Source organism: Sminthopsis crassicaudata, chromosome 2, assembly GCF_048593235.1.
Source record: "Sminthopsis crassicaudata isolate SCR6 chromosome 2, ASM4859323v1, whole genome shotgun sequence".
NCBI classification, from domain to species: Eukaryota; Metazoa; Chordata; class Mammalia; order Dasyuromorphia; family Dasyuridae; genus Sminthopsis; species Sminthopsis crassicaudata.
In genome coordinates this window covers 55,826,284-55,852,865 of record NC_133618.1, presented here as the reverse complement: position 1 = coordinate 55,852,865, position 26,582 = coordinate 55,826,284, and the positions used below count along the sequence as shown (strand labels likewise).

Sequence of the window (26,582 nt, the reverse complement as noted above, 5' to 3'; positions counted from 1 at the left end):
AAAACAATTCTTTGGTATACATACAATTTCAAATTTGCATAATAATGAAATGGACATACTTGTTTATTTTACATAAAGAATTAGATCTTGGTGGAATATTTGATATCTTTTATTATTGCCAGGTTTTTTGTCACCCCCACATTCATTTATATGATCTGTATGGGATGTTGAACCACAGTTTAAGAAGTTCTAACTTAAATAAGTGGGATCAAATCCAAATAGAAAAAAAAAAGTTGCTAAACACTACCTACATAAAGAACCCTGCAAGTCACATTTTGACTCACAAAACACCGTATTAATATCACCTTTGCTCTATTGCATTTTGATGTACTTTGTTAAATAGTTCTCAATTATATATATATATATATATATGTACATATATATATATATTTGTATTTTTAATTATAGTTTTTATTTACCAGATATATACATGGGTAATTTTACAGCATTGACAATTGCCAAACCTTTTGTTCCAATTTTTCCCCTCCCCCTTCCAGATGGCAGGTTGACCAATACATGCTAAATATGTTAAAGTATAAATTAAGTACAATATACGTATACCTCAATTATATTTTGATCTGGTCCAGGCCTCCCTTAGGACTATTGCCAGCCACATGGGGAGCCATGTTGGATAATTCCAATTTAGGTCATATCAAAGGATCCTATGGATGAAGAATGAACTTAGGACATTGTTAAGAAAGATACAGAATGCTCTTTCAAACTCGAATTTTGGTGACTCCCAAGGGATGGTTATTTTCTAATCCGAGAAGTCCTTGTTTCTCTGAGATCTTCTATTTGGTCCTCTTCTGCAGAGGCTTCGCCACTCATTGCCTCCTCCTCTTGCCTCTGGTTTTGCATGGTGCTCTGGGCACTCTATAAAGAAGAAATATCATCATCTGTTACTCAATATTACAAATATTAGATGGCATCATTGATCTTGCTTAGAAAGGAGCCATCAGATTTAGAGTGCAGAAAGTCTTTGGAGGCCATATGAGACTTGTAGCACAATCAGAATCTGGGTCTTGTAACTATCTCATAATACCAAGAGGCTGCAGTGGAACTGGGAAAAGGAAGGAGAAAGAAAAAACAGAGAGCACCCATGAGCCAGGCAATACTTAAATGCCCAAGGTGATGGTAAAGCTCAAAGGCAAAACTCACCTTAGGTCTAGTGGCTTTTAGAAGACTAGCAAGTATTTGTTCTAAGCCCCAGCTGCCCAAGAGAAATCATTTTAAAATTTCATTTTCAGGGAGTTCTGTCATATGACACTATTACAGGAGAAGTTATGGGATACCAAGGACTCAGGAAATTTGGCTTCAAATACTATCTGTACCAATTGTGTGATATCACTTCCCCTCTCTTGGACTCAGGATAGTCACCTGGAAAATGGGAGGGGTTAGTTAAATTAGAGAGCCTCTTTCACATGTAACATTCTATGGTTTGGGAATGGACAAACAGCTTTGGAGGGAGTGAACAAATTTTTTCAACTGATAGAAAAGCTTAAAACTCGTAAAGAAAAAAAGAAAACAACAAAAGTTAAAATTTGTTTTTATGAGTAACTGGGGAGAAAGAAATTTTTTTTTTAAAAAAAAGAAGTAAAATTGATGTTCCATTCTCAAAGTACTTTTTACTTCTTCACAGCTATTAGAATTTCACAGCTTGGAGCTCATTTATTCTCATTTAACAGATAAGGAAACTGAGTCCCAAAGAAGGTATGTGACTTATCTAAGTTACTCAGAGAGTGGAAAAGTGAGGAATTGAATACAGATTTTGAGTATAGTTCTTTCCACTAGAATATGTAGCTTTTCTAAATATGTTTGTTTTAAAAGCAACTTTGTTTCAAAAAATGACAGTGGAAAAACCACTGCTTTTAGACCAGAGGATCTGGATTCAAATCCCACCTTGGATGCTATTTGTGATGTTAGTTAAATCACTGAATCTCCCTAGGTTTCCTCAGTTTCCTCATCTGTAAAGTGAGGGCATGGGACAAGATGGTGTCTGAGATGTTTTCTAACTTTAGATCCAAGATCTTAAGTCCCAGATACTGGAAAAGATATTACCACTCATGGGACTGATGGTAAGTCACTAAACTTTTTTTAGGGTCTGCTTTTTCCTCTGTAAATTTAGGGGATTAGACATTTAAGGACATGGATCTATTATCTCTCTAGATTTAATTTGATCTTAGAATTGTAGGTATGATTTTTGCTAGCAATGGTTTGAGTTAATTCAGAATAATTTGCTGCTTCTCAATTTGGAACCTGTTTACTGTGATCACTATAGATGAACACTTTCCAACACTTACCGGAGTGGCAAAAGACCATGGTAGAGATGAGGAAGGGTTGGTAGCATTGATGGGCCTTGCATCAACATTCCCACGAACACCATGTACCTTGGCTCTAAAATCCTAGAAAGGCAAAAACAGTCTTGGTTGGATTTTAATATCAAAGGGCAACATAACAGAAAATAAGTAAGGGAGTGATGACAAAAGAAGATAATTGTGGGATTTGTTTCAGAAATAAAGAATAAAAAGAAGTTCCATAATGTTGTAGAGGGAAATGGAACACCTGGTTTAAGTCACTCTGATACATGCTGGCTCTATGATCCAGAACAAGAAAGACACTTACTAGCTGCATGACCTTGAACAAATCACTTAACCTGGTTTGCCTCAGTTTTCTCATCAATAAAACGAGCCAGAGAAGGAAATGGCAAACCCCTCCAGTATTTCTACCAAGAAAATGCCAAATGGGGTCATGAAGACTTAAGACGTGATCTATGGAGCATGATGGGTAATGCATTGGGATGGGAGTCAGGAAAATTTGAGTTCAAATCTGCTTCAGACACTTACTGTGTGACCCTGGGAGAGTCACTTTACCCTTTTTGCTTCAATTTCCTTATCTGCAAACAGAGTTGGAAACAACTGAACAACAACAAGTAACCCTAACTTCTCAATTTTTAGGCAACTGGCTATAAGTTTCAGAAAAACTTTGCAGTGATGAAGGAAGTTATCTTGCTAGGAAATTTCCTGTTCCAGTGAAATCAAAGGTGCTACCTATTGTTATCATCCTCATCATCAAATCCTAAATGTAGCTCCTTTCTTTTGCTATGATTAATGCAGATCATTCAAGAAAAGGATAAGGAACTGTGAAACATCACTGCAGACTTTCATATTTTAGTTCCTACCAAATACTTAGCAAGACACAGACTCATGGCTGGATTTAAACATGAGAAACTTACTACACTACTTGGACAGACAGATAACAAGTTCCTAAACTACAACTGCAGACCTCAAGAGTATCCCCAAGAACTAAACCAGTAAACTATACTAGCACTAAAGCCTTCTCATAAAGTAAGCTGTTGTCTCAAATTACCTAGATATAAAATTGATTTATAAAAACTTTTAATCTTATTTTTAAAATTTCACATAAATAAGATTTTATCTCTATATCAAACATTCAATTTTCCAAACCAGATGAGATTAAAGCTTTCAAAGTAAAGAGACAAAGCCCAGTGCCGGGCACTTAATAAATGTCTGTTGATTGATTGATTGATCTGGCAGAGAAGGTCAAAATCAGCTGGAAAAAGAATGAACTCATTCTTATTTTTCCTTCTGCTGTCTGAGAATGCTTTCACAATCTTTAGAGGATAAGTTTGCATTTTAATATTTTTCCTCAACTTCAAAAACTTTACTCACCTGCACAATTGTCTGTAGAATACTAACGGTAAAGGAATATTAGCGAGATAATGATTTGTCCTTGAGCCATTTCTATCTGAACCTCATCAAGTGATAAGAGAATGAATGAAAAAAAAATTTATTAAGTGCTTATTTTGTACATGGAGCAAATAGGTGACACAAAGGTTACTAGGTCAGTTTTGGTTCTCAGCCTGTTACTCCCCTTCTCACTGCACCATGGTTTTCTGATCATGTGTTTTACCTTGATGATAGCCATTGATAGCAAAACTAGCCCATTATAAACTGCATGCTGGTGGCAAGAGGAAAATTCCATCCATGAAATCTGACATCGGAGTCTCAAGTTCCTTAGAACAGACTTTAGAATGAATAATATATACATTTTCAATTAACAAAAGTTATTCTTCTGTGTACTGGCAGGGTTGGGGAGAGAAATAAAGGAAGAGATCATCTTTTCCTTACCTCTAGATCTCTTTCCAAGTCGTAGTTTTCTAGTATCTGGAAGGCCTTGGAATATACCTCCACAGCCTTGGCATGAAAAACCATCTCAATGGTCACAAAGTCAGAGAAAATTTTCTGGGGGGTAAAAACATCATCATATCAATCACTTGTATTTCTATAGAGGTTTTCATTTTATAAATCATCTTCGCAACAACCATGGTGCTGGACATGCCTGTAATTCCTATATCTGAGAAGATTGAGGCTGAAGGATCCCTTGAGCTCATGGCTTTTGAGCTACAATGAGCCAAGCCAATCAAGTGAGTTAACTGAGGCTAGAAGCAATATGGTGAGCTCCTGGAAGCAAGAGACCAGCAGGCTGTCTAAGGAAGGGTAAGCTGGTCCGGGTAAGAAATGGGTCAGGCTCAAGCTTCTGTGCCAATCAGTGGTGGGGAATAGGATTGGAGGTGATGTACCCCTAGATCCAGGCGAGATGGGGAGTCTCATCACTAAGCAAATCAAACCAAAACCATGGGTAAGTCACACCAATAACTGGAAATAAAATATGGTAGGAAGATTACTGTCTCTGACTGTACTAAGTTATTTAACTTCACTGGGACTCACAAAACCAGAAGCATTTATTAAGTGCCTACTGTGTGCTAAGTATGCTAACCACTAGGGATACAAAGAAAGACAAAAACAGTTCTTATCCTCAAGGAATATAATACTTAAGGGGAAGACAACATGCAATTAACTATGTACAGATAAGAGGGAGGGGATGGGGGAAGGGTCAAAGCATTTATATAGCTCCAACTATGTACAATGCCAAATATTTTTACTATTATTATCTCATTTGATCTACCCAGCAATCTTGTGAGGCAGGTGATGTTATTATCCTCATTTTACAGATAAGGAAACTGAGACAAACGAAATTGAAGTCACTTGCCCAGAGTCACACAGTTAGTGTCTAAGATCATATCATTTTTTCTGACATCAGATCGTGAGCTCTATTCACTATGCCCTCAACATATGGCATTAACATTGAGGAAGACCATGTTAATTGTGAGGTAAGTAACGTAAGAGGGGCAAACTAAGTGCTACAGTGGATAGAATATTGGATCTGGATTCAAGAAGATCTGAGTTCAAATCCAGCTTCCGACACTTACTAGCTGTGTGATTCTGGCAACTTACTTAATCCTTATTTTCCTCTGTTCCTCATGGGAGCAAAATAGAGAAGGAAATGGCAAATCACTCCTGTAACTGCTAAGTTGAACAACAGCAATAACAATAAGTGAGATAGAGAGCAAAGCAATTGATGGAGATTATTTTCCTATAAACTGGGCTCGCCAGATGGCTACACACACACACACACACACACACACACACACACACACACACACATACACACACATGCATTACATTAATTCGCTCATCCTGTACATTTTCAGGGTGGAACACACAGGAGCATTGATAAAGCCCAGGTGTTAAGAATAGGACATGAAGAAAAAAATGCAAGAAATGATAAGACATTCAAGACCATCAAGATCAAGGCAGAAAAGATATAATTTAAGAAAGTGTTTTTGTTGGTGGTGGTTTGTTTGTTTGTTTGTTTGCTGAGGTAATTGGGATTAAGTGACTTGCCCAGGGTCACCCAGCTAGGAAGTATTAAGTGTCTGAGACTTGATTTGAACTCAGGTCCTCCTGACTTCAGGGCTGGTGCTCTATCCACTGCACCACCTAGCTGCCCCAGAAAGTGTTTTTTAAAATCCTTAGAATTTATGAGATCTCAAATTTAGAAGGAATCTCCAGAGGTTGTTCAATCTAAGTCATATATAAAATAATCTAATCACCAGATCATGGAAAGAATACTGACTTTGGAGTACAGAAGTCCTGAGTTCAAAACCTACCCCCAACACTTACAACTTGTGTGACTTTGGGCAAATCAGTGAATTTCCTCATCTGTAGGGATTTGGACTAGATAGTTTCTGAAGTCTCTTCCAGTTCTCAATCTATGATCCTATGAACCCCATTTAGTCTACCGAGGCAGCTCATATCACGTTTGGATAGCTCTAATTGTTAGAATGCTTTTTTTTTCCTTTGGAAGCCTAAAAGTTTCTCTTTCTTCCTTTTAGTGTTACCTGGAGGAGACTAGCAGAACAAAGGAATTAATCTTTTCTTCACACACAATCTTTAAAACAGCCATCATGTCACCCCTAAGTCTTCTCTGAGCTAAACACCACAAATGCCTTCTACCAACTCCCATGGAGTGTACTCTCTACAATCCTGATCCTCTTCCCTTATCGATAAGTCTTAAAATGTTGTCTCCAAACAAGGCAGAACTAAGAAATCTCCCAGAGTGTGATCTGAGCAGGTAACCCAACTGGAAGATTATATTTATTTTCCTCATCCTGTATATGATGTCTCTCTAAAAGCATCCTAAGAGTCCATGAGCATTTCCATCTTTAAAATTCTATTGTTGACTCGTGTCTAGATTTTCAGATCTTATTCAGGTCTTGGAGCTAAGCTCTGCCTCTTGTCTCCCTCTTCCCAAATGTGTTTCAGGTTTTTACACCTTCCTGAAATGTCCTCCTCCTTGTCATGAAGATGGTCACCTCAGAGGTGAGTAAGTCTCCCTAGCAATTAGCATTCAAAATGGCTGTTTGCTTGTGAGAAATCAGATGCATACCTCCAAGGCCCAATCTGAAGGATGTGAAAATCTCCGGCCAGATGCTCTCTATGATTTAATATGTCCTGACTCCCAAGCCACACAACATCTGACTGTGAATCACACAAGACCTCAGGATAAAATAGATGTGAGTTCCTGATGGACTGTCCCTTCCAGAGGGATGTTAGCAAGTGCCAGCCCCAGAGAAAATGGCAAAGGAAGATGCCACATGATCACAGCTGAGCCACTGTATACCTAGAGGTTTATGTGGAATTCCCTTCCTCATCCTCTTCCTCCTGGCACTGAGACACTCCCAATATTTGGGCCAGTCTGACTGACATACAGCAGCCTTAGCTAGATTATATACTTATTGGACCTGAGGGGAGACTCTGAGGTGTGTCACTGATCTATAACCTCAGCTGAATTTCTCTCCTACCCCATTTATATTGCTAACACCCTCTTTTTCAGCTCTTTTAAATTCTATCCACTTTCAAGGCCCAACTCCTGCACAAACTCTTTTCTAATCACTCTTACCCCCATGGGGATCTTGGCCTTCTCATTCCTCTTGTCTCATAGGCTATCATGTTGGACATTTATCTAGTTGTACCCCACTTTTGCCAGAAGTAGCCATACCAAAAAATTAGTGCTTCTAAGAGTGCTTTGTTGGCCAATCAAATGCATTTTGGGGGGTGGTTAAGTGACTTGCCCAGAGTCACACAGCCAGTAAGTGTTAAATGTCTGAGACCTCATTTGAACTCAGGTCCTCCTGATATCAGGTTGGGTGCGCTACCCACTGCACCACCTAGCTGCCCACAAATGCATTCTTTAATGCACTGATTCCAAGATGAAGTTGGAGATGGGGAGAGCTCCATGGGAGATCCGTGAGTATCTTATCTACCTGGATGTCTTTCAGTTTCTGCTTTTGAAATACATCAATAGTCTCTTCAAGTTGGTGAGTGGTACGATTCATATCCACAGCCGCTTTCTGCACATTTGTCTCAGCCTGAGAAATAGGAATGAGACATTAGCTTTCAGCTCACTTACATACTTACCCAAATCCAGGAACATTTGCTGTTAACATGAAAGTAAAGAGAATTGACTTAAATGATTGATCCAGGGAGGGCTCTGTGCATAGGGAGAGTAGGTGGCCACACATAGTGGAATTTCTCAGGCATTGGAAGTCCTATTTGGCTAAAAATCTCCCTTTCACTGGCTTGAGATTTCCACCATTATAGATACTCTCATCAAATACCTATAATGGAGAGGTCTGTACATAGAATCCTAGAGTTAAATGGAGTTTAAAGGAACATTTTTTTTAACAGATAAGAAAACTAGAGCCTGGAGAGGGGAATTAACTTGTCCAAGGTCACATAGGCAGGAAATGGAAGAGGCAGAATTCAAACTCAGGACCTTTGGTTCCAAACCCAGCATTCTTATCATTCTACCATGATGATTATTTCATTATGCTACTTGGAAAAAATAAGATGTTCTCCAGCTAGAATTCATTAGCAGGAATGATTAGCTTATTGATTATAGACCATCTATTTTTGTAGCCTGCTCTAGTGGAGTGAGAGTTGCTGTTAAAGCCAGGAAACTTTGGGTACAAGTGCTTCCTTTGACATGGATTGGCTCTCTCTCTAAGACTTTAAGGTGCTAAGAAGGTGCCAACCTATCCTATACTAAGGGAATCCTAAGTTTGGTCTCTCTCCCTTTGGCCACCTGGCACAAAGCCAGAGCAGGATCTAGATGGGAAAGGATTCAAATCCCCATTGGCACGGGCCTCCAAGCCTGGATTGTTTTCCCTTTTCATCTCCATCTCATAGAATTATTCTCTTCAAAAACCACTTATTACCTGAAGCATTTCCTGATTTCCCTCAACTCCTATTGCCCTTTCTTCTTAACAATCCTGTATTTATTTTGTACTCACTCTATGAATATTTATTCAATATAAATTTATATAGCTCCTTGTTTTCTCCCCCAGTAGAATATAAATTCTTTGATGGTGGGGATTGGGTTTTTTTTGGACTTTGTATTCCTTGCCTGGTACACAGCAGGTACTTAATAAATGCTTGTTAATTGATCTATAGAATAAGTGGCTTGAACACAAGTTCAACTCTCATTTTCTGAGCATTCAGGACAATTCCTGACACTTAGTAAGTACTTAATAGATGCTTGTTGGCTTGACTTGACTTGATTTAAATGATCTCTGTATAAGTGCTTTGTAAATGTTTGTTGAGGGAGCAGCTAGGTACGTAGACCAGTAGATAGAGCACTGGCCTTGGAGTCAAGAGAACTTGAGTTCAAATCCAGCTTCAGACATGTATTCCCTATGTGACTATGTAAAAGTCATTTAACCCTGCTTGCCTCCAAATCAAAAAAAGCACAAATCTACAAAAAAACCTAATGCTTGTTGATTGGCTGTTATGTAGAACATAGGGCTTGAACACAAGTTCAAGTATGGTATTCCTAACATTTAGCACAGTTCCTGGCACTTAGTGAGCATTTATTAAATGCCTGTTGACCTGGCTTGACTTTATATGACTGAAATGATCTCTAGGATCTTAGCCTACCAACCAAAATTATAAAGACCAGATGAGGGATGTCCTTTGAGGTCAATGACCAAGTTAATCTCAGGACTGTCAGGGTCCTTAGAGATCCAATCTAACCTTTTCATAGTGGTACAGATGGGGAAACTGAGACTGAGAACTGAAATGATGTACCTGATATCATGAGACAAAACCAGTACTAGATCTTTAATCTCCTAGAATTATGCTCTTTCCATGACATTTTTATGCTCACTAAATGTTTATTGTTTTCTTTTGAATTCTGTCCAGGTCTGATTATCTAATATAATGCTCACCTCTGGTTTGTCAGGGGAATTTATTACCATTTCATACCAGCAATGTTCTTACAGGGGCTACTCTTACCTGGGACTGGAAAAAAAGCAGTTATTAAGGAAATCTAAATTATAGGAGCAATTGTGGAAGCTTTTAATAAGTCAATATGGAGCAATTATTATAAATATCCCTCACACAATGATCAAAACTAAAAAAAAACCTACTATCACAAGATCATAGGTTTATTCAGTCAATCAGTCAATAAATATTTACTATGTATTTATTCAGTGCCAAAAACTGTGCTAAACACTAGGAATACAAAATAGCAGAAGAGAATATAAAAGGCAAAAACAGTTCTCCCTTTCAAAGAACATTTGTTCCCATAGGAGGCAGGAGGAAGACATAGTAATAAAAGCCACACAAACAAAGAACGAGGCAATACAAGATAGAGAGATGATGGAATGTAAGCTGAAAGGAAAGACTTCGGCCACTTGAGGGGGGCTGAAGGGGTGACTGGGAAAGACTTCCCACAGAAGGAAGGCTTCTGGATGAGTCTTAAAGGAGGTGAAAAGGTAGAAGTAAGGAGACAAAGAATTCTTGGCCCAGGAGGAAGTCAGTGCAAAGACAGAGACCAGGAGATGGGCTGTCATGTATGAGAAACAGAAAGACCAGTGTGGCCAAATCATCAATACATGGAGAGATATAAAGTGTAGGGAGCCTGACAGGTAGGAAAAGACAAGGTGGTGCTAAAAATGTCCCCCCAAAGACCTTTATTCTGGAGGTAATTGCAGAGCTACTGGGAACTATGGGTGGGGGGAGTGACATAGGTTAGACAAACCAGCTGAGTGGAAAATCGATGGGGGAACCTCAAAGGCCATCAAATCTAATCTTTTCATTTTCTGATGAGAAAATCAAAATCATGCATGTTACAAGTACTATATTCATGATTCATATCTAGGTCCTTTGATTTCATATCTGGAATGTGTAGATAGATTTTGGAACTTGGAGACATAATGTCCAATGTCACACCAATAACAAGTACAGGATTTGCATCCAGGTCTTTTAACTTAATACTGGAGGTATAGTGGACAGAACTTGGAAACAGAAAGAGCAGGAGTTCAAATCCTCCCTGAAACAGTTACTAGCTGTGGGATTCTATGCCAGGCAAATAATCTCTCTCCATTACAGTAGCTACAAAATAGATGATAATAGGATGTTAATAGGATGATAATAGCACTCATTTCATAGGATTGTTGTAAGGATTGAGTGAAAGAACATAATTTAATAGCTTAGAACTGCCTTAAGATTTTTGGAACACTCTATAAAGTGCTTTATAGATTATAAAGAGACATATGAATGTTAGCTATCATTGCTCTTCTTCTTCCTCCTGCTACCACTAGGGATATATTAGCTTGAAACCTCTATGGTTCTATATGGAAGGATACAATTGTGTGTCGGTCAGAAGGTGACTTCTGCCTCAGTCTTTCCAATTTCTCTAGTTGTTTGATTTCATTATTTCGGACCTTGTTGAATTTCTTGATCTCAGCCTAAATGAAAGAGATTAGCAGTACTTAATATTCAACATCATTGAAAGCAGAAAAAAAAACACCACAAGATAGGGGAGGCAACCAACCATGGTGTTAGAAGTGTCCTCTTATACATACACGGGTTTGCTTTATCTGAGTCTCATACAGTCTCAGTGGATTGATGACTTTCAGTTCAAATCTTTCAACCTAAAGTCAAAGGGAAAGTAAACATATGATTCAGAGGGAATTAATATAAAATTTTTTATTGGATATGTGATTAAAGCTTCAAATAACCCTGAATAGCCAAGTGGTACAGATGGAGTGCTAGATAAACATCTTTCTGAATTCAAATTTGTCTTAAAACACTTATTAGCTGTGTGATCCTGGGCAAGTCAATTCACTCAGTTTGTCTTAGTTTCTTCATTTGTAAAATGAGCTAGAGAAGGAAATGCCAAACTACTTAAGTATCTTTGCCAAAAAGATCCCAAATAGCATTACAAAGAGTTGTGTATGACTGAAAACGACTGAATAGTTGAAAAATTCTGGAAGGAAGCTATTATTTTCTCCATTTTACAGTTGAAACTGAGTCAGGTTAAATGACTTGCTCTGTATCATCCAGCTAATAAGTGACTAAGGCAAGAACTGAACTCTTCCTGACTCCAGATCCAGCTCTTTGTCCTCTGCAGCATAGCACCATCCATCCCATCATTATAAGATGGATAAAGCACTGAGAAAACTATGAGTTAGAACTTTATTAAAGTCTAATGGTATTTTATCAACTGTTTTCCTGTCAGATAAGGGTCTCTCCAGGTCTCTCTGAAATTATCCTGCTCAACCATTTCCTTTTACATTTGAAGAACTGAGAATTGGAGAGATTAAATGATTTGACCAAGGTCAATAACTAATAGAGATTTGAGCCCAGATCCTATGATACTCAATCCAATAGTCTTCCTATTATCCTATATTCTTGATTGAACCAACCTATGTTCTGGGGATACACAGTCTTTTCCTTTGGGCCATACCATTTTTAAAGAATGCTTGCCTTTAGGCTCGAAACCGGGCTCTCTGATTCCTTAGCCCAGTAGTTTCATTTTTATTTTTCCTGTTATAACTCAGAATCTCAAGAATGAGCATGGATGGTTAGGAAATGAATTATAGTGAAATAAATATCACAAGATAATGGAGTGGAGGGAAAGGGGAGGGAATAGAGGGTCATGTGATCTTTCTGCCTTTCAAAGGAATCTCTTCTGCAAAATGTCTGACAGGTGATATGTTTGAATATTTCCAGTGACAGGGTGATTATAGTGTAGCCTGTTGTATTGTCTATCAACTTAATTTACTACATCATTCTTCATTTTATATTGATTCAAAAATCTGTTTTCCTTCTAACTTCCACTTATTGGTCTTTGCCCTGCCTCTCTGGGGACAAGCAGAACAAGTCCAATGACAGTTCTTCAGATATTTGAAGACAGTAACTTTTATACAAGTCTCTTTCCCAGACTTTGTTGTTGTTCAGTCATTTCAGTTGTGTTTGTCATTTCCTTTTCCAGCTCATTTTACAGATGAGAAAACTAAGGCAAACAGGGAGAAGTGATTTGCTCAGGGCAACATAGCTTGAAAAGGTATGAGGTCAAATTTGAATTAAGATCTTCCGGATTCCTGATCCAGTACTCCAGCACCACCTAGCTATGTATTCTACCCAGACTAAAAATCACCAATTCCTTCAATTGATTCTTTGTTTATCCCTTTCTACTGCTTTTACCTTTTGATAAATCAATTTTGTATTCAAGTTATTTGTCAGCAAGTCCTCTGCCATACAATAGACTTGAGCATGGGGAGCTGTAATTTTCTTTATATCTCTTCCTATATTTAGTGTGGGAAGGAACCTTATTGATCAATAAGTCAACCCCTTCAGTTTACAGATGAGAAAATAGAAATTAAGTGATCTGACCAAAATTATATAAGCACCAAATGGAAGAGATAGGAAGGGAGGTGCTTTTATTTTCTCTATTTTACAATTGAGGAAACCGAATAGATAGAGGAGTAGAATGACTTGCCTAGGATCACCCAGCTAATAAGTGTTTAAGATTGTGCCTAGGTCCTAAGAACTTGATAAGTACTCATTGAATATTCAATAATGCATAGTTTCTAGACTTTTTGATATGTATCCATAAGATATTTATTGAGCGTGTATTGAACATTTTCATTAACGAAGTTATTTATTTGTTTAGGAGATCTTAGGCAGCTCATTTCTTCCTTTGTGACTTGGTTTCCTCACCGGCAAAATGAATTAAGAAGTCCATGAAGTTCTTTTCTAGTGCTAATATTTTCTGGCTTTATGGAAAAAATCTTTTGGAACTCTGATAGGATATTTTAAAAAAATCTTTCAAAATTGATCTACTTTCACAGTAACACCTCTCTTTATAACCTGACATTTAAGGCCCTCTACACTCTGGTTCCCACTTATCTCTCTAGTCTTGTTTCATATTATTATTCCCCTTCATAGTCTCTCCATTTCAGTGAAATTGGTTTATTAGCTGTTCTCAGTGCATGACATCCCATCTCCTGTGCTTTGGGCCTGGAATATCTCCCCCTTCACCTGCATCCCATTAAATCACTGGCTTCTTTCAAAATACCTCTACTCCATGAAGCTGCTCCTCCTGCACTTTCCCATTTATTATCATTTTCTTCTTGAAATTGCTTTACAATTATTTATTTATGAACACATTGTATCCCTCCATCCACACATCCTAAGAGTGAAATCTTTTTGCAGGTTTTTGTTTCTCTATGCATACATAGCCGTAAGCTGAGTGCCATGCACACAGTTGGCAATTAATAAATGCTTCCTGAACAGAATTGTATCCAGTCATCAATATGTTCCAGATAGGCAGTTTATGAAATGTGGCATTTGGAGCAGGGACTCACCTTCGCCTGCCGGTAATCTTGTACTTTAGCCAACTCCTCCGCAAAGTTCTTCAAGGTCGTACGCATTTCAGGATTCTCGGTATTGGCAAAATCCAAGAGCTGCTTAACGAGCAGGTCTGCCATATCTCGCAGTTTGGCTGTCTTCCGGGTGTAGGCAGCCAACAGCACGCAGAACTGGCCGAAGTACTTCTCAGCATTGTTCACCGTGTTCTCCATCACCCGGACTTGGCTATCTCTGAGGAGAATAGCATAGAGAGCTGACATGGCTTACCTAGCAATCGGAGAAACAGGACTAGAGGATGATTCCCTTGGGTACTGCCTGGCCCAAAATCTTTGTTTTCTTCTCAATGCTTTCCCCAAAGATATCAAATGATCTCGTTATTTTAAAAAATTTTAATAATTTTTAAAAATAATTGAAAAATTTTAATTATTTCTCCAAATATACACAAGGATATTAAATATAGTTTCTCTTAGAGGAACAAAGATCCTTTACAGTAACATTAGATGCTGAATGTGACTCTCCCCCCAAGCAGAATTTATTTATACAATCTTTACTATTTTTATACACTTGTCTCACCAAGATCTAAACTCATCTTTTCTTTAGCCACACTTAGAAGAAAAGCTGCAAAGTGGGTGAAGTTGGTCTTTGAATACCCTCCCACCTTCTTTTCTGCACTATCCTGGACAACATCCACCTTCTTGTAGGTTTCCAGGCTTCCCTTTGCTGTATATTAGCCACATTTAACTCCTTTTTTTCTGAGGCAATGGAGCTTGTCTGACTTGCCCAGAGTCACACAACTAATAAGTGTCAAGTGTCTGAGATCACATTTGAATTCAGGAACTCCTGATTCCAGAGGTGGTGTTCTATCCACTGCACCTACCTGCCCAGGAGTAAACTCCTTTTAAAGTACCCCACCTCCACCTCTCCTCCATTCAGTCAGAACCCAATGCTCTAGATTCCAAAATCACTTTTCCCTCTTTTATCTTTCCATCAAACTATTATTTCCTCTGTAAATTTGATATCTACTAGGGATTACTGTGAATATTTAATCCTGAGTAATTTCTTAACCCTCTTAAGGATATTTGTATTTTATAACAGTAATCCTAAATCCAAAGCTTCATTAAGGAATGGAGGTGATCCTAGACTCTCAAAGCTGTATCATTGTAGTATCAGCCTGAGTGTGATCTACCAAGTCAAAAAGATAATAATATAATAAATGCTTCCTTCCTTATTGAACATTTTTGTTTTGCCTTATATATGCTAGGCATTGTGCTAAGTGCTTTATAATTATGATCTCATTTGGCCCTCATTACAACTTTATTTCCATTATAAAATTGAGGAAACTGAGCCAGAGGTAAAGTGACTTGACCAGGATCACATAATTAGTTCGTGTCTGAGAACATTTTTGAAGTCAGGTCTTCATCACTCTAAACCTAGCACTCTATCCACCACACTATTTAGCTTCCTTTGAGTATGGTTTTGGCAAGAGAATACATCTACTTTCCAAGGACTGACCAGGATAAGTATGGAGAGGCTCACCACCAGACGGTTAGTCACCAGGGATTATCTTCTTTGGCCATGGAAATCCATGAAACAAGCGAGAGAGAAAAATACACCATAGCTGTTAGCCCTGCATGGTCCCCACTTTCAACTTCTGTAGTGATAGGAGTAGAAAAGAAGGAAAGGGAGCAGAGAAAGCTAATAACTATGGAGTTTTTAGACTAATTTTAAAGATTATATCTAACAGTCAACAATCAAGATCATACCAACAGCTGCTGCTACTCTAACTGTGAGTTAGATCCTTGTCCAATTGATTAACAAATGTTCATTCTACTGGAGGAATGGAGTCATGTCAATATTGCCATTCTTGCTGTAAATGAAACCAGAAGTTAGGAGGAAGGGGCTGATATATAGAAAGATAACTCAGGGATTCTTGGGGAGGCAAATAAAGGCATCGCAAGAAATGATTTCTATCGTATATCTAAAGGCAACAAGAAATTATTTCATGGGATGCTTCTTTATCTGCTGGTGTAGTGCTCACAGCAAGCCACCATGAAGATAATTGCAATTAATGTGCAGCTGATCTGTAGTGTTAAGATGAAAAGAAAAATTCCATGAAAGACTTCATAAGGCCCTCCAAACTAAGGTACTACATATGCTTTAATATTTGGACACTTAAATTTAAGAGTAGCTACAAGGAGAAATGATGAAAAAATATATTGACAAAAACAAAATTATAAGACTACACCATAGCCTTAAGCCTGTGTACAATGAACACATTCCCCACCACCACCACCAAGAAAAGAGTTGAGAAGCACTAGTTTCAAATACTGACTCAGATACTTTATTATTTATGTTATCCTAAGATAAATGGCTTGCTGGAAAGTCAGGAAGAACTGAAATCAAATCCAGCCTCAAATATTTACCACCCATATGACCGTGGATAAGTCACTTAACCCTGTCTGCCTCAATTTCCTCATCTATAAAATGAACTGGAAAAGGAAATGGCAAACCACTCTAGTGGAAAACACCAAAAGGAGTCATGTAGAGTCGGACATGACTGAAAATGATTGAATGATGACTGATTAATAGATAATTCTTACTTCCTAGTTATATGGCTCAATTAAGATCATACTCTGTAAACCTTAAGGGATACTATGAAACTGGGAAGACTTATATGAACTGATGACTACTGAAATAAGCAGAACTAGGAAAATAATTTATACAATGATAGCAACATTGTAAAAACAAATCTGAAAGGTTGAATCAACATACTGACGGAACAATTGTAGAAGACTTGTGATCAAACACTCTGCCCATCTTTTCATAGAGAATAATGGATTCAGTGCACATTCATAAGTATGTATGCATGTATACACATGTATGTATGTATGTGTATATAAATGTGTGTCTGTGTATGTGTATATGTGAATGCATATATATGTGTATGTGTGTATATATATATATATATATCATACGCAGGGAGAAATGGTGATATATTAAAAAAAGCCAAAATTACAAGACTACACCATAGTCTTAAGCCTATGTACAATAAATATATATATATATATATATATATATATATATATATATGTGTGTGTGTGTGTGTGTGTATGAAAATTTTTGGACATGGCCATTGAAGAGATCTGTTTTGCTTGAATATCCATATTTATAACCAGTTTTACTTTTCTTGCTTTTTTTAATGGTAGAGGGAGAAAGAATATGTACTGAAAATAAAATTTAATTTTAAAATATTAATTAATAAATTTTTAAAAAGTATATTGCCATATATTATGGCAATATCAGTTACTATGATAAGACCACTCCTGGGTATAACTCTTCATGTCCCTTTCCTTTTTTTTCTCTCATACTATCTTTTCCTTCTTTTCTTTCACCTTTCTTCAAATTCCTCCTCTGATCTACACACTCTTATCTGCCAGGAGCCACCATTTCAGAAAAATGAAACAGCCTAACCTTGAAGGACCCTTAGAACACCTACTTTTGCGAACAAGGTGATAAGGACATAGGGGAAAAAGCACTGGATCACGGTCAAAGAACACTATTTCCTAACTCTGCAAACTTAGACAAATCATTTAATAAGCTCTATATTCATGACCTTAGGATCTGATTCATCCCTCTCATTTGACAGAAAAGCAAACTGAGCCCCAGAGAGAATAACTAACTTGGCCAATAAAACCACAGCGAATAAACATCAACATTGAAACAACGTCAGACCTCCTTATTTCCAGTCCAATGTGTTTCCGATACCCCATGCCACACTTCATTCAGTAACAGTTCTGAGGAGAGGCAATGGTCACAACTATGTGGAAATAAATGATGGTCTTTCCAGAGCCTCAGCCCATCCTGTAATTTGACCTGACGCTTCTTTCTATTTGGGAAAAGAAAATGCCAGGAAAGCTAAAGTGTCTCGATTCCAACTCCCATAACTTAACTAGGCCAAGGAGATGGCATGTGATCAAGGCCTATGTTAACATAATTCACCAGCTCTTATTTCCTGTTATTATGTCTACAGCCTTGTAAGACGCCTCTGAAACCAAAACACTGTCTTATTCCAAGGTTGGTAGTAAGCTGGTGTTTTGAATCAGTCTTAGAGACGATGCTCATTCTGTTTCTAGCTTCCCCTCTCCTTTCCTTCTTCCTTTCTTCTTTGTCTCCCTCTCTTTTTCCTTGTCTTTCCCCCTTTCTTCCTGTTTCTTTTTTACATGGAATAGATGAAAAGGGAAGAATTGGGGGTGGTGATTTTTCCATTCCTTCATTTTCACTCTTTGATCCAGCCAAACTGGTCATCTGTCTAATCTTTTCAAATTATTCTATTTCCCATCACCACACCTTGTCATTGACCCCCTCTGCTGGGAAGGCACTCCCTCCTTATCTCTGCTTCATACCTCTCTTCTTGGCACCATCTTCTGCATGAATACTTTGCTGATTACAATAGCTAATGCCTTTCCCCAAAAACTATCTGGTATTTACTGACACTAAATACCCTATGTAATATGTTTATTCACTTTATATTTATTTAACATACATAGAAAAGAGATATAAGGACAGGAGAGAAGGGGAAGTCCCTACACTTCTTACTTCCTGAAATTCTAGATTGCCTGTTCTTACACTGCCTGAAATTCCACCAAGAAGGGTAATTTGACTTAATAATCATTCTTTTCTAAAATGATAGAGTGAAAAGAATGCTGAATTTGAAATGAAGAGATCTGAGTTAGGGTATTTTTATTATGCATTGTCCACATCTCCCATTAAAATGAATTGTTTGTATTTGTATCTGCAGAGCCCGGCACAGTGTCTAGCACATGTGTAGTTGTTATTGTTCTTCAGTCATTTTCAGTCACGTCTGCCTCTTTGTGACCCCATTTGAGGTTTTCTGGTCAAAAATATTAGCATGCTTTGCCATTTCCTTCTCCAGCTTATTATACAGATGAGGTAACTGAGGTAAACAATGATTTGCTTGGGATCACACAACTGGTAAGTATCTCTGAGACTGGATTGCATGGTCAGTGCTTAATAAATACTTTTTGGTCTATTGATAGTGTGAAGTCTATTATCTTCTTTTAAATATTACAATTTCCTAGACCGTAATAAAACAGAGTAGATGAAAACAAGTCCAGAAGAGAAGGTATGGGATTTAATAGAATGACCCTGGGTCACTTAGGAGGACCTGGGTTTTGAATCTTGGTTCTATTAATACCCTCAATGAGGTGAACTTGGGTGAGCCATCTTCCCATCTCTTCCTCTGATGGACAAGGAGACGGCTGGAATACTAGTGAATCAACAAGTCTAGTCTATTCCAATTATTGTGCTAATGCTGAGGATATAAGTACAAGGAACAAAATAATCAACTCTAAGGTCATCTCCAGCTTTAATCCCATAATACCTCCTGTTGATATTCAGTACAAAAGATTTTGGGATCATCTACTCACAGTGACTTGGAATAAGGTAGTTGCTGAGTTGCTTAGACCAAGCCTCCGAGAGTGATGCATTTGGATGTAGTTGCCATGGAATCAGGCTGATGAATGAGTTTCATGGTCATCTTATCAGGAAGTGATTACAGGCAGGGAGACATGTAGATTACAGCTTGGGCAGAAAATATTGGCTTATTCTGCTCATATGCTGAAATTCATATATCATACAGCTGGTAGGGGTACCCGCCACTGTGGTATACCTAAATTTTCAGTTGCCCACTGAAACTGCTTATCTGTCATAGAATCAACGTACCTAAAACAGAAGTGATTACTTTTTCTCCTTCAAACAGATTCTTTTTTTTGACTCCAGTATTTGTCGATGGCACCCTCCCATTCCCTTATTTAGCCCATTTCCCATTCTTTTTAATTTTTTTTCTTTATGTGGAGGCAATTGGGGGGTAAGCAACTTGCCCACCTCTAAGATCAAATATAAACACAGCTAGTAAGTGATAACTCTCTGAGGCCAGATTTGAATTCAGATGCTCTAGCCTACACACTAGTGCTCTATCCACTGCCCCATCTAGCTGTCCCACTCATCTCCCACTCTTTTTTCTCCTGAGGCAATTGGGGTTAAATGACTTGCCCAGGGTCACACAGCCAGTAAGTGTTAAACAGATTTGAAGTCCTTCAGATCCTCCTTCATCTCCCACTTTTAAAACTAGAGTGCTAGCCTTGGTTTTTCCCTCAATTCATGGCTATCTTTTTGCCGTGTCACCTGTTCTCTGTCAATTGTCCTCCTCTCCCTCTTGTCAGAACTTGTCACTCCATTTCTAGGTCCATCAGCTCTGCAGGGTAGTCTTTGGTCTTTTCTTGCAGGACCAAGACCTTCATAACACTTCATGGCCATCTCCTCATAACAGCCTTTCAGACATTTTGAATAATATATTTACCTTCCCTCCACTGATACAATCACTGCTCTAGTGCTGCTCTTATCACCTCACATCTGGATTATTGTAATAACTGCTGGTGAATCTGCCTGCTCAAGTCTCTCCCCACTCCAGTCCATCCTTCATCCTCCCTTTAGCCACCAAAGAGATTTTAATAAAATCCAGTCATGTCATCCCCCACCCCCTATTTCCTATTCAATAAACTTTAATGGCTAACCCTCACCTCCAAGATCAAATATAAAAACCTTTGACATTTCAAGTTCTTTATACCTAGTCCTTTTATACCTCACTCCACACCATGTCTTCTTTGATCCAATGATTGGCTTCCTCTCTGTTCCATGAACATGATCATTTTCCATCTCTTGCCAGTGGACATTTTCTCAGACCGTTTCTCATTCAAATGAGAAATGAAGAAGGGTCACTCTCCCTCTTCATCTCTACCTCCTTAGCTTCCTTTAAGTCCCAACTAAAATCCCACCTTCTACAGGAAGCCTCCCCCAAACGCTTAAATGTAGAACCTTTCCTCTGTAATTATTCCCCTTTTATCCGGTTGAATATATCTGTTTGCTTATTCTTTCTCCTATTAGATTGTAAGCTCCTTGAGGGCAGGGACTGCCTTTTGTCTCTTTTTGTATACCCAGCATTTAGTTGCTGGCATATAGCAGGTACTTAATAAAAATTTACTGACCAACTGGTTTCATAAAATCTCAAATCCCACCCCTTTCCCCTTGACTTCTGCCTTGCCTCTCTACTCAGTGGAACATAAACTTCCTGAGGATAGTATAGGAAACAGTTTTGCTTGTATTTGATCTTCAAGCCTTAGCACAATAGTTGATACACAGTAAAACCTTAATAAATGCTTTATTTTTCTAACACACCCTCACACTGTTGACTCAGTCTTTGTAATCGCTCTCATTCCCATTCCTTCTTCTCTCATGGCCACAAGTATAGTCAATGTAGACCTTGGGCATCACTTGCCTGGATGATTTTAATAACTTCCTCATAGCTCTTCTGTTCTCTACATTTTCCCATCCTCCAATCCATGCTTGACTGGTGCAATCAATGATCTATGCAGTCATAGATTTACCTGATTAGAGCTCTCCTTCACTCAGAGTCCTTAAATGGATTCTTATTACCTGTAGAATAAAATCCAAACTTCTCCCTTAGCCTGGCATTCAAAGCCTTCTAAGACTTCACACCACCTAACTTTTCTATCCCTCTCTATATTACTCCTCTGCCTCCTTGAGAAAAAAAACCTAACCTTCTTCCAGGCAGGAACTTGAGAGCATTGTTCTCTTTATTTCCCTGTTGCCTAGCACAGCGATTGGCACATGGTAGGCCTTAATAATGCTTGTTGACTTAGCCAAAGTCACACAGTAAGTAAGTGTCACAGTCAGGATTAAAATCCTGATTCTTTCTTCTAGGTTCATTTGTCTTTCTCTAAATCAGGATTATATGATTTAGAAGCAAAAGGAATTTTTAAAGATCAACCACTGTTAGCCCCTTGAAGAAAAGATGAATAAATTAAGGCTCAGGGAGGGAAATGACTTATCTAAGACCACACACAAAGAAAATGGCCAAATATGGACTAGCGTTAAAATAAGATTTCTTTTTACTGCATCTTTCTCATGCTGAAGAGTTGCTAATGTGCATTTTGTTTGCAGTTCGGGTGACCATTTTCCTCAAGAGTTATTTACTGGCTTCCATTGAACCTGGCAAGGAAATGTCATTTATTCACTTTTTTGGACTATGAAATATATAATTCTGAATAGTAATAGTGCCCCCTGCTGAGTCTTCCATCTCTCCATCTCTTCTCTATGGCAGGAAATTATTTTAGAGAAGGAAAGTTATTTGCATTCATCATTTAACATGCAGTAGCTTACTTTGAATAATCATCAGGTATAATACACACATACACACAGTATACAAAAGACTGGAAGTCTTTTGTTCTTCTATTAAAGCTATAGAAAACAATGCAATTGAAAGACCTGGACCTGAAATCCTACAGTGATAGAGCTGGACCTTAGAAGTCATCCTAACTATCCCCCCTTACATTTTAGGAAACTGAGGCACAGGAAGATGAGACTCTCCTGGGGTAACACAGTTAATTAACATCCTGGGTGTCCTGATTGCCAATCCACAGTTCTTTTTTTAAATAGTATTTTATTTGTCCAAATATAGCTTTCAACATTCACCTTGCAAAAACCTTTTCCAATTTTCCAAAATTTTCTCCCTCCCTCCTCTAGACAGCAAGCACCCACTATAGGTTAAATGTGTTCATTCTTCTAAACATATTTCCATATTCATCATATTGTGCAAGAAAAATGAGATTGAAAGGAAAAACCTTGAGAAAGGAAAACAATGAGCAAACTAACAACAACAAAAAGATGAAAATACTATGCTTTGATTCATATTCAGTCTCCATAGTTCTCTTCTGGATGTGGATGGCACTTTCCATCACAAGTCTATTGGAATTGCTCTGAATCACCTCATTGCTGAGAAGAGCCAAGTCCATCACAATTGATCATCACATAATCTTGTTGTTGCCATGTACAATGTTCTCTTGGTTCTGTTCACTCCATTTAGCACCAGTTCATGCAAGTCTTTTCAGGCCTCTCTAAAATCAACTTGTTCATCATCTCTCACAGAACAATAATATTCCATCACATCCATATACCAGAACTTATTCAGCCATTCTCCAATTCATGGGCATCCACTCAGTTTCCAGTTCCTTGCCTCTACAAAAAGGGCTGCTACAAACACTTTTGCACACATGCATCCTTTTCCCTCTTTGGGATACAGACACATTAGAGACATTGTTAGATCAAAGGGTATTCATAGTTTGATAGCCCTTTAGGTATAATTATCATAGTTCTTTAATACAGTTACCCTAGAGGGCTAGCATTCAGAAGAGCCCTGATTTTGCCTCTTTCCTGGCTAAGTGATATTCACCCTCACCTGCAAAATGGGGATAATAGTCCCTTCCCTATTTATTTTACTGGGGTTCCTATGTGGGTCAGATGAAAGGATGCAAGTAAAACATTTTATAACCACAAAGTTACATGCAAATGTAACATATTACTAATGTTGCTATTGATAATAATATGGTTCAAATAGTTACATGAAGATGGATTGAAAAGCCCTTCTCATGGAACCAAGACCCTGCCATGAATTTATCTTTGAAGATAGTTCCATGGATGAAGCCAATGTTCAGAAGACCCAAACGTGCATCCTGCTTCAGATCCTTACTAACTGTGTCATTCTGGGAAGTACACTTAACCCTGTTTGCCTCAGTTTCCTCATCTGAAAAAATGATCTGAGGAAGAAAATGATAAACCAAAGTAGTATCTTTGCCAACTAGTTGTGTCACCCTGAGCAAGTCACTTAACCCCATTTGCCTTAGTTTCCTCATCTATAAAATGAGCTGGAGAAGGAAATGGCAAATCACTTCAGTATCTTTGCCAAGAAAACATTAAATAAGGTTGTAGCTTATAGTTAAGCTACAGAATGATCACTTAATTGGTAGTTATTCTATGCCCCTGATCAAGTGTTTTCATCCTTAGTTTTCTGGCATTGGCTTTTAGGGGATTTTCAAAGCCTTCATTGAAACCAACCAGGTTGGAACAGGAAGGTCATTTAATCATTGTGCATCTCACAAGGAGCAAATCAAGGCCCAAAAGATCATCAGTCAGTAATAGAGTGGGAACCAATCTCTGATTCTGAATCTCTTTCCACCATATCACTCTGCTTCTTCCCTGATTTATTAATTCAGCAAATATTTCTTAAGAACTTACTATGGGCGGAACACTGCATTAAATGTTGGGAAGTGGCAGGGTGTGGATATATATATTACAAAAGATTCCGTGTTTGCCCTCATGGAGTTTATAATTTAAGAAGTACAGAATACAACAATATTAGAGATGCAGTACATGTAAATATGTGGATGGTGCAAAACAAAATCTGATGTGAGTTTGAAGGGAGGGAGATTTTGTTACTGATGTTTGGGACTTCACAACTGATATTTATCGATCACTTCCCACATGTTCCTCACAAAGGACCAGAGAAGTTAGCATTGGAAGGGACCTTAGACTTCATTTAATGTACCCCTTTCATTTTACAAATCATAAGACCATAGTTAGAGTTGAAAAGAACTTCAGAAATCATTTAGTCCAACATTCTCATTGCATAGATTCAAAAGACCTAAAATAGGGAATGGCAGAGCTGGGCTCCAAACCCAGATCCTCTAGCTCCTGTACAACACCATCCCCTTGCCAGGCAGTTTCTTACTTTTTAGCTAAAAAGGCAAGACAAAGACACCAAAAAAGGGTTGGACCCATGTAACTTAGGTTAAATGACAAATGAGTGTTATAGACAACAGCTTAAAGGTTCCAGGGATCACTGAGTTGAAATCAGCAGAGAAGGCTTTCAGGAAGAGCTGGGACTTGGAAGACAGAACTGGTTTGCATAAAGGATACAAAGCAAGTTAGTGGGAGCTTATAGATGCACATGATGTCTTTGGAAGAGTGTGGAAGATAATTATGGGTGTAATGAACTCTGCATAGGGAAATAGTGGAAACTTAAGGTTAGAGTCACGTAAAAATCAGATTGTGGGGAGGGGAAAGATCATGGTATTTGAAGGTATTGAATCATAAAAATTGCATTTCAGAACTAGGAAGAATCTTAGTGATCATCTAATTTAACTTATTTGCTTTATAAATGGGTTCAGAGTGGGCTTTTCTTCTTACTGTTCATGTGACCTGGGGGGGAAAAAATCACATCATTTCTTCATGTCTCATCTGTAATATAAGGAGATTGGATTAAATTGGTGATTCTCAAAGAGTGATCTAGGATCCCCTGAGGCCCTTTCAAGGGGACCTAAGAAGTCAAAATTATTTTCTTAATAATACTGAGACATTTTAATTTCTAACATAGTAAATATTGAGAGGTATAACCCATCTAAGCTAATGCTTTGTGGGATTTTTCAGTGATTTTTAAGAGTGAAAAGGGGTTCTGAGACCACAAAGTTTGAGAACAGCTGGATTCTATGGTGTCTAAGATCCCTGCCAGCGATAGTTTATTGATCTGATTAGAGAAAACATTAATTCTAAAATCTGCCTGAGTCTCCTTTGAGGCAAATATAGTACAAATTTACATTTATGTAGCATTCCAATGTTCACAAAATGCTTTCAACATGATAATCCTGTGAGACAAGCAGTGTCAAGCAGAAATTACTATTCCTATTTTAAAGATATGGAAACTGAGGCACAGATTACGCAACTTGTCCAAATGTCTTTGAGGCAGAAACCCCCAGACCTTAACCATTCCATTATTTTCCCCCTTTTCTATGGGAAAATTTCAGGGATAGGGAAATCCAGAATGTCAAAGACAATGACTGGGTCCACAGGAGAGGCTGGGGTTACAGTGAAATCACTCACCTGGACAGGACAATGTTCATTGTGACTGGAAGGAGCCAGATCTGCTTCAAAAACAAGAATCAGGGACTTGTTTTGAAATAAATAACAATGAAAGCTCCCGGCAGGGTGGAAAGCGAACCAGATGAGGCGCAGCTGTTGTCACCTGGCTCAGGTGAAGCTGGGAGCCGTTGCTGGGGCAATGCTCCCAACAGCACTGGGCTAGGGGAGGGGTTAGACCGGTTGCTCCAGTAACCAACTGGGCTTTGATCCAGCCTGCCTCTGAGGTCACGCCTCCTGATTTTACTTCCAGAGGATCAAAATGTTCTTTAGCCCCACCTGCCAGCATACCCCATTTAAAAAAAAAAAAAAAAAAAAAGGAGAAAGAGAAGGAGAGGTGGGGAGGAAGAGGAGAAGAAATGAAGGAGGAGGAGGAAAAGGCTAAGGAGGAAAGGAAGGGGAGGAAGATGAGGAGGGAAGGAGAAAGAAAGGAAGAAGAAGAAGGAGGAAAAGGCTAAGGAGAAAAGGAAGGGGAAGAGGAAGAGGAGGAGGGGAAGGAGGATCAGGAGGAGAAGAAGGATCAGGTCTTTATACATTTTGATTCCTAGTGAACTGGGGAGAGAAGGGAGATTAGAAGGAGGAAGGAACATCTGCAAAAGGAGGGATTGGATGATCTTTTTCAAAAGGAAGTTTCCAAGAAAAAGAGACAATGAG

At 38.3% G+C, this 26,582-nt stretch overlaps 1 protein-coding gene across 1 annotated transcript; it reads right to left on the bottom strand.

The window, feature by feature from the left end:
- Positions 1-26,066, bottom strand: CIBAR2 (CBY1 interacting BAR domain containing 2). The gene is made up of 9 exons (XM_074286308.1): positions 25,893-26,066; positions 14,078-14,312; positions 11,291-11,359; positions 11,072-11,173; positions 9,717-9,722; positions 7,688-7,792; positions 4,149-4,262; positions 2,301-2,402; positions 1-873 (listed from the first exon to the last, which is right to left on the bottom strand). Exons 1-9 carry the CDS (start codon positions 25,910-25,912, stop codon positions 751-753), a joined length of 876 nt encoding a protein of 291 aa, XP_074142409.1. The 5' UTR covers positions 25,913-26,066; the 3' UTR covers positions 1-750.
- Between the last annotated feature and the right edge of the window lie 516 nt (positions 26,067-26,582).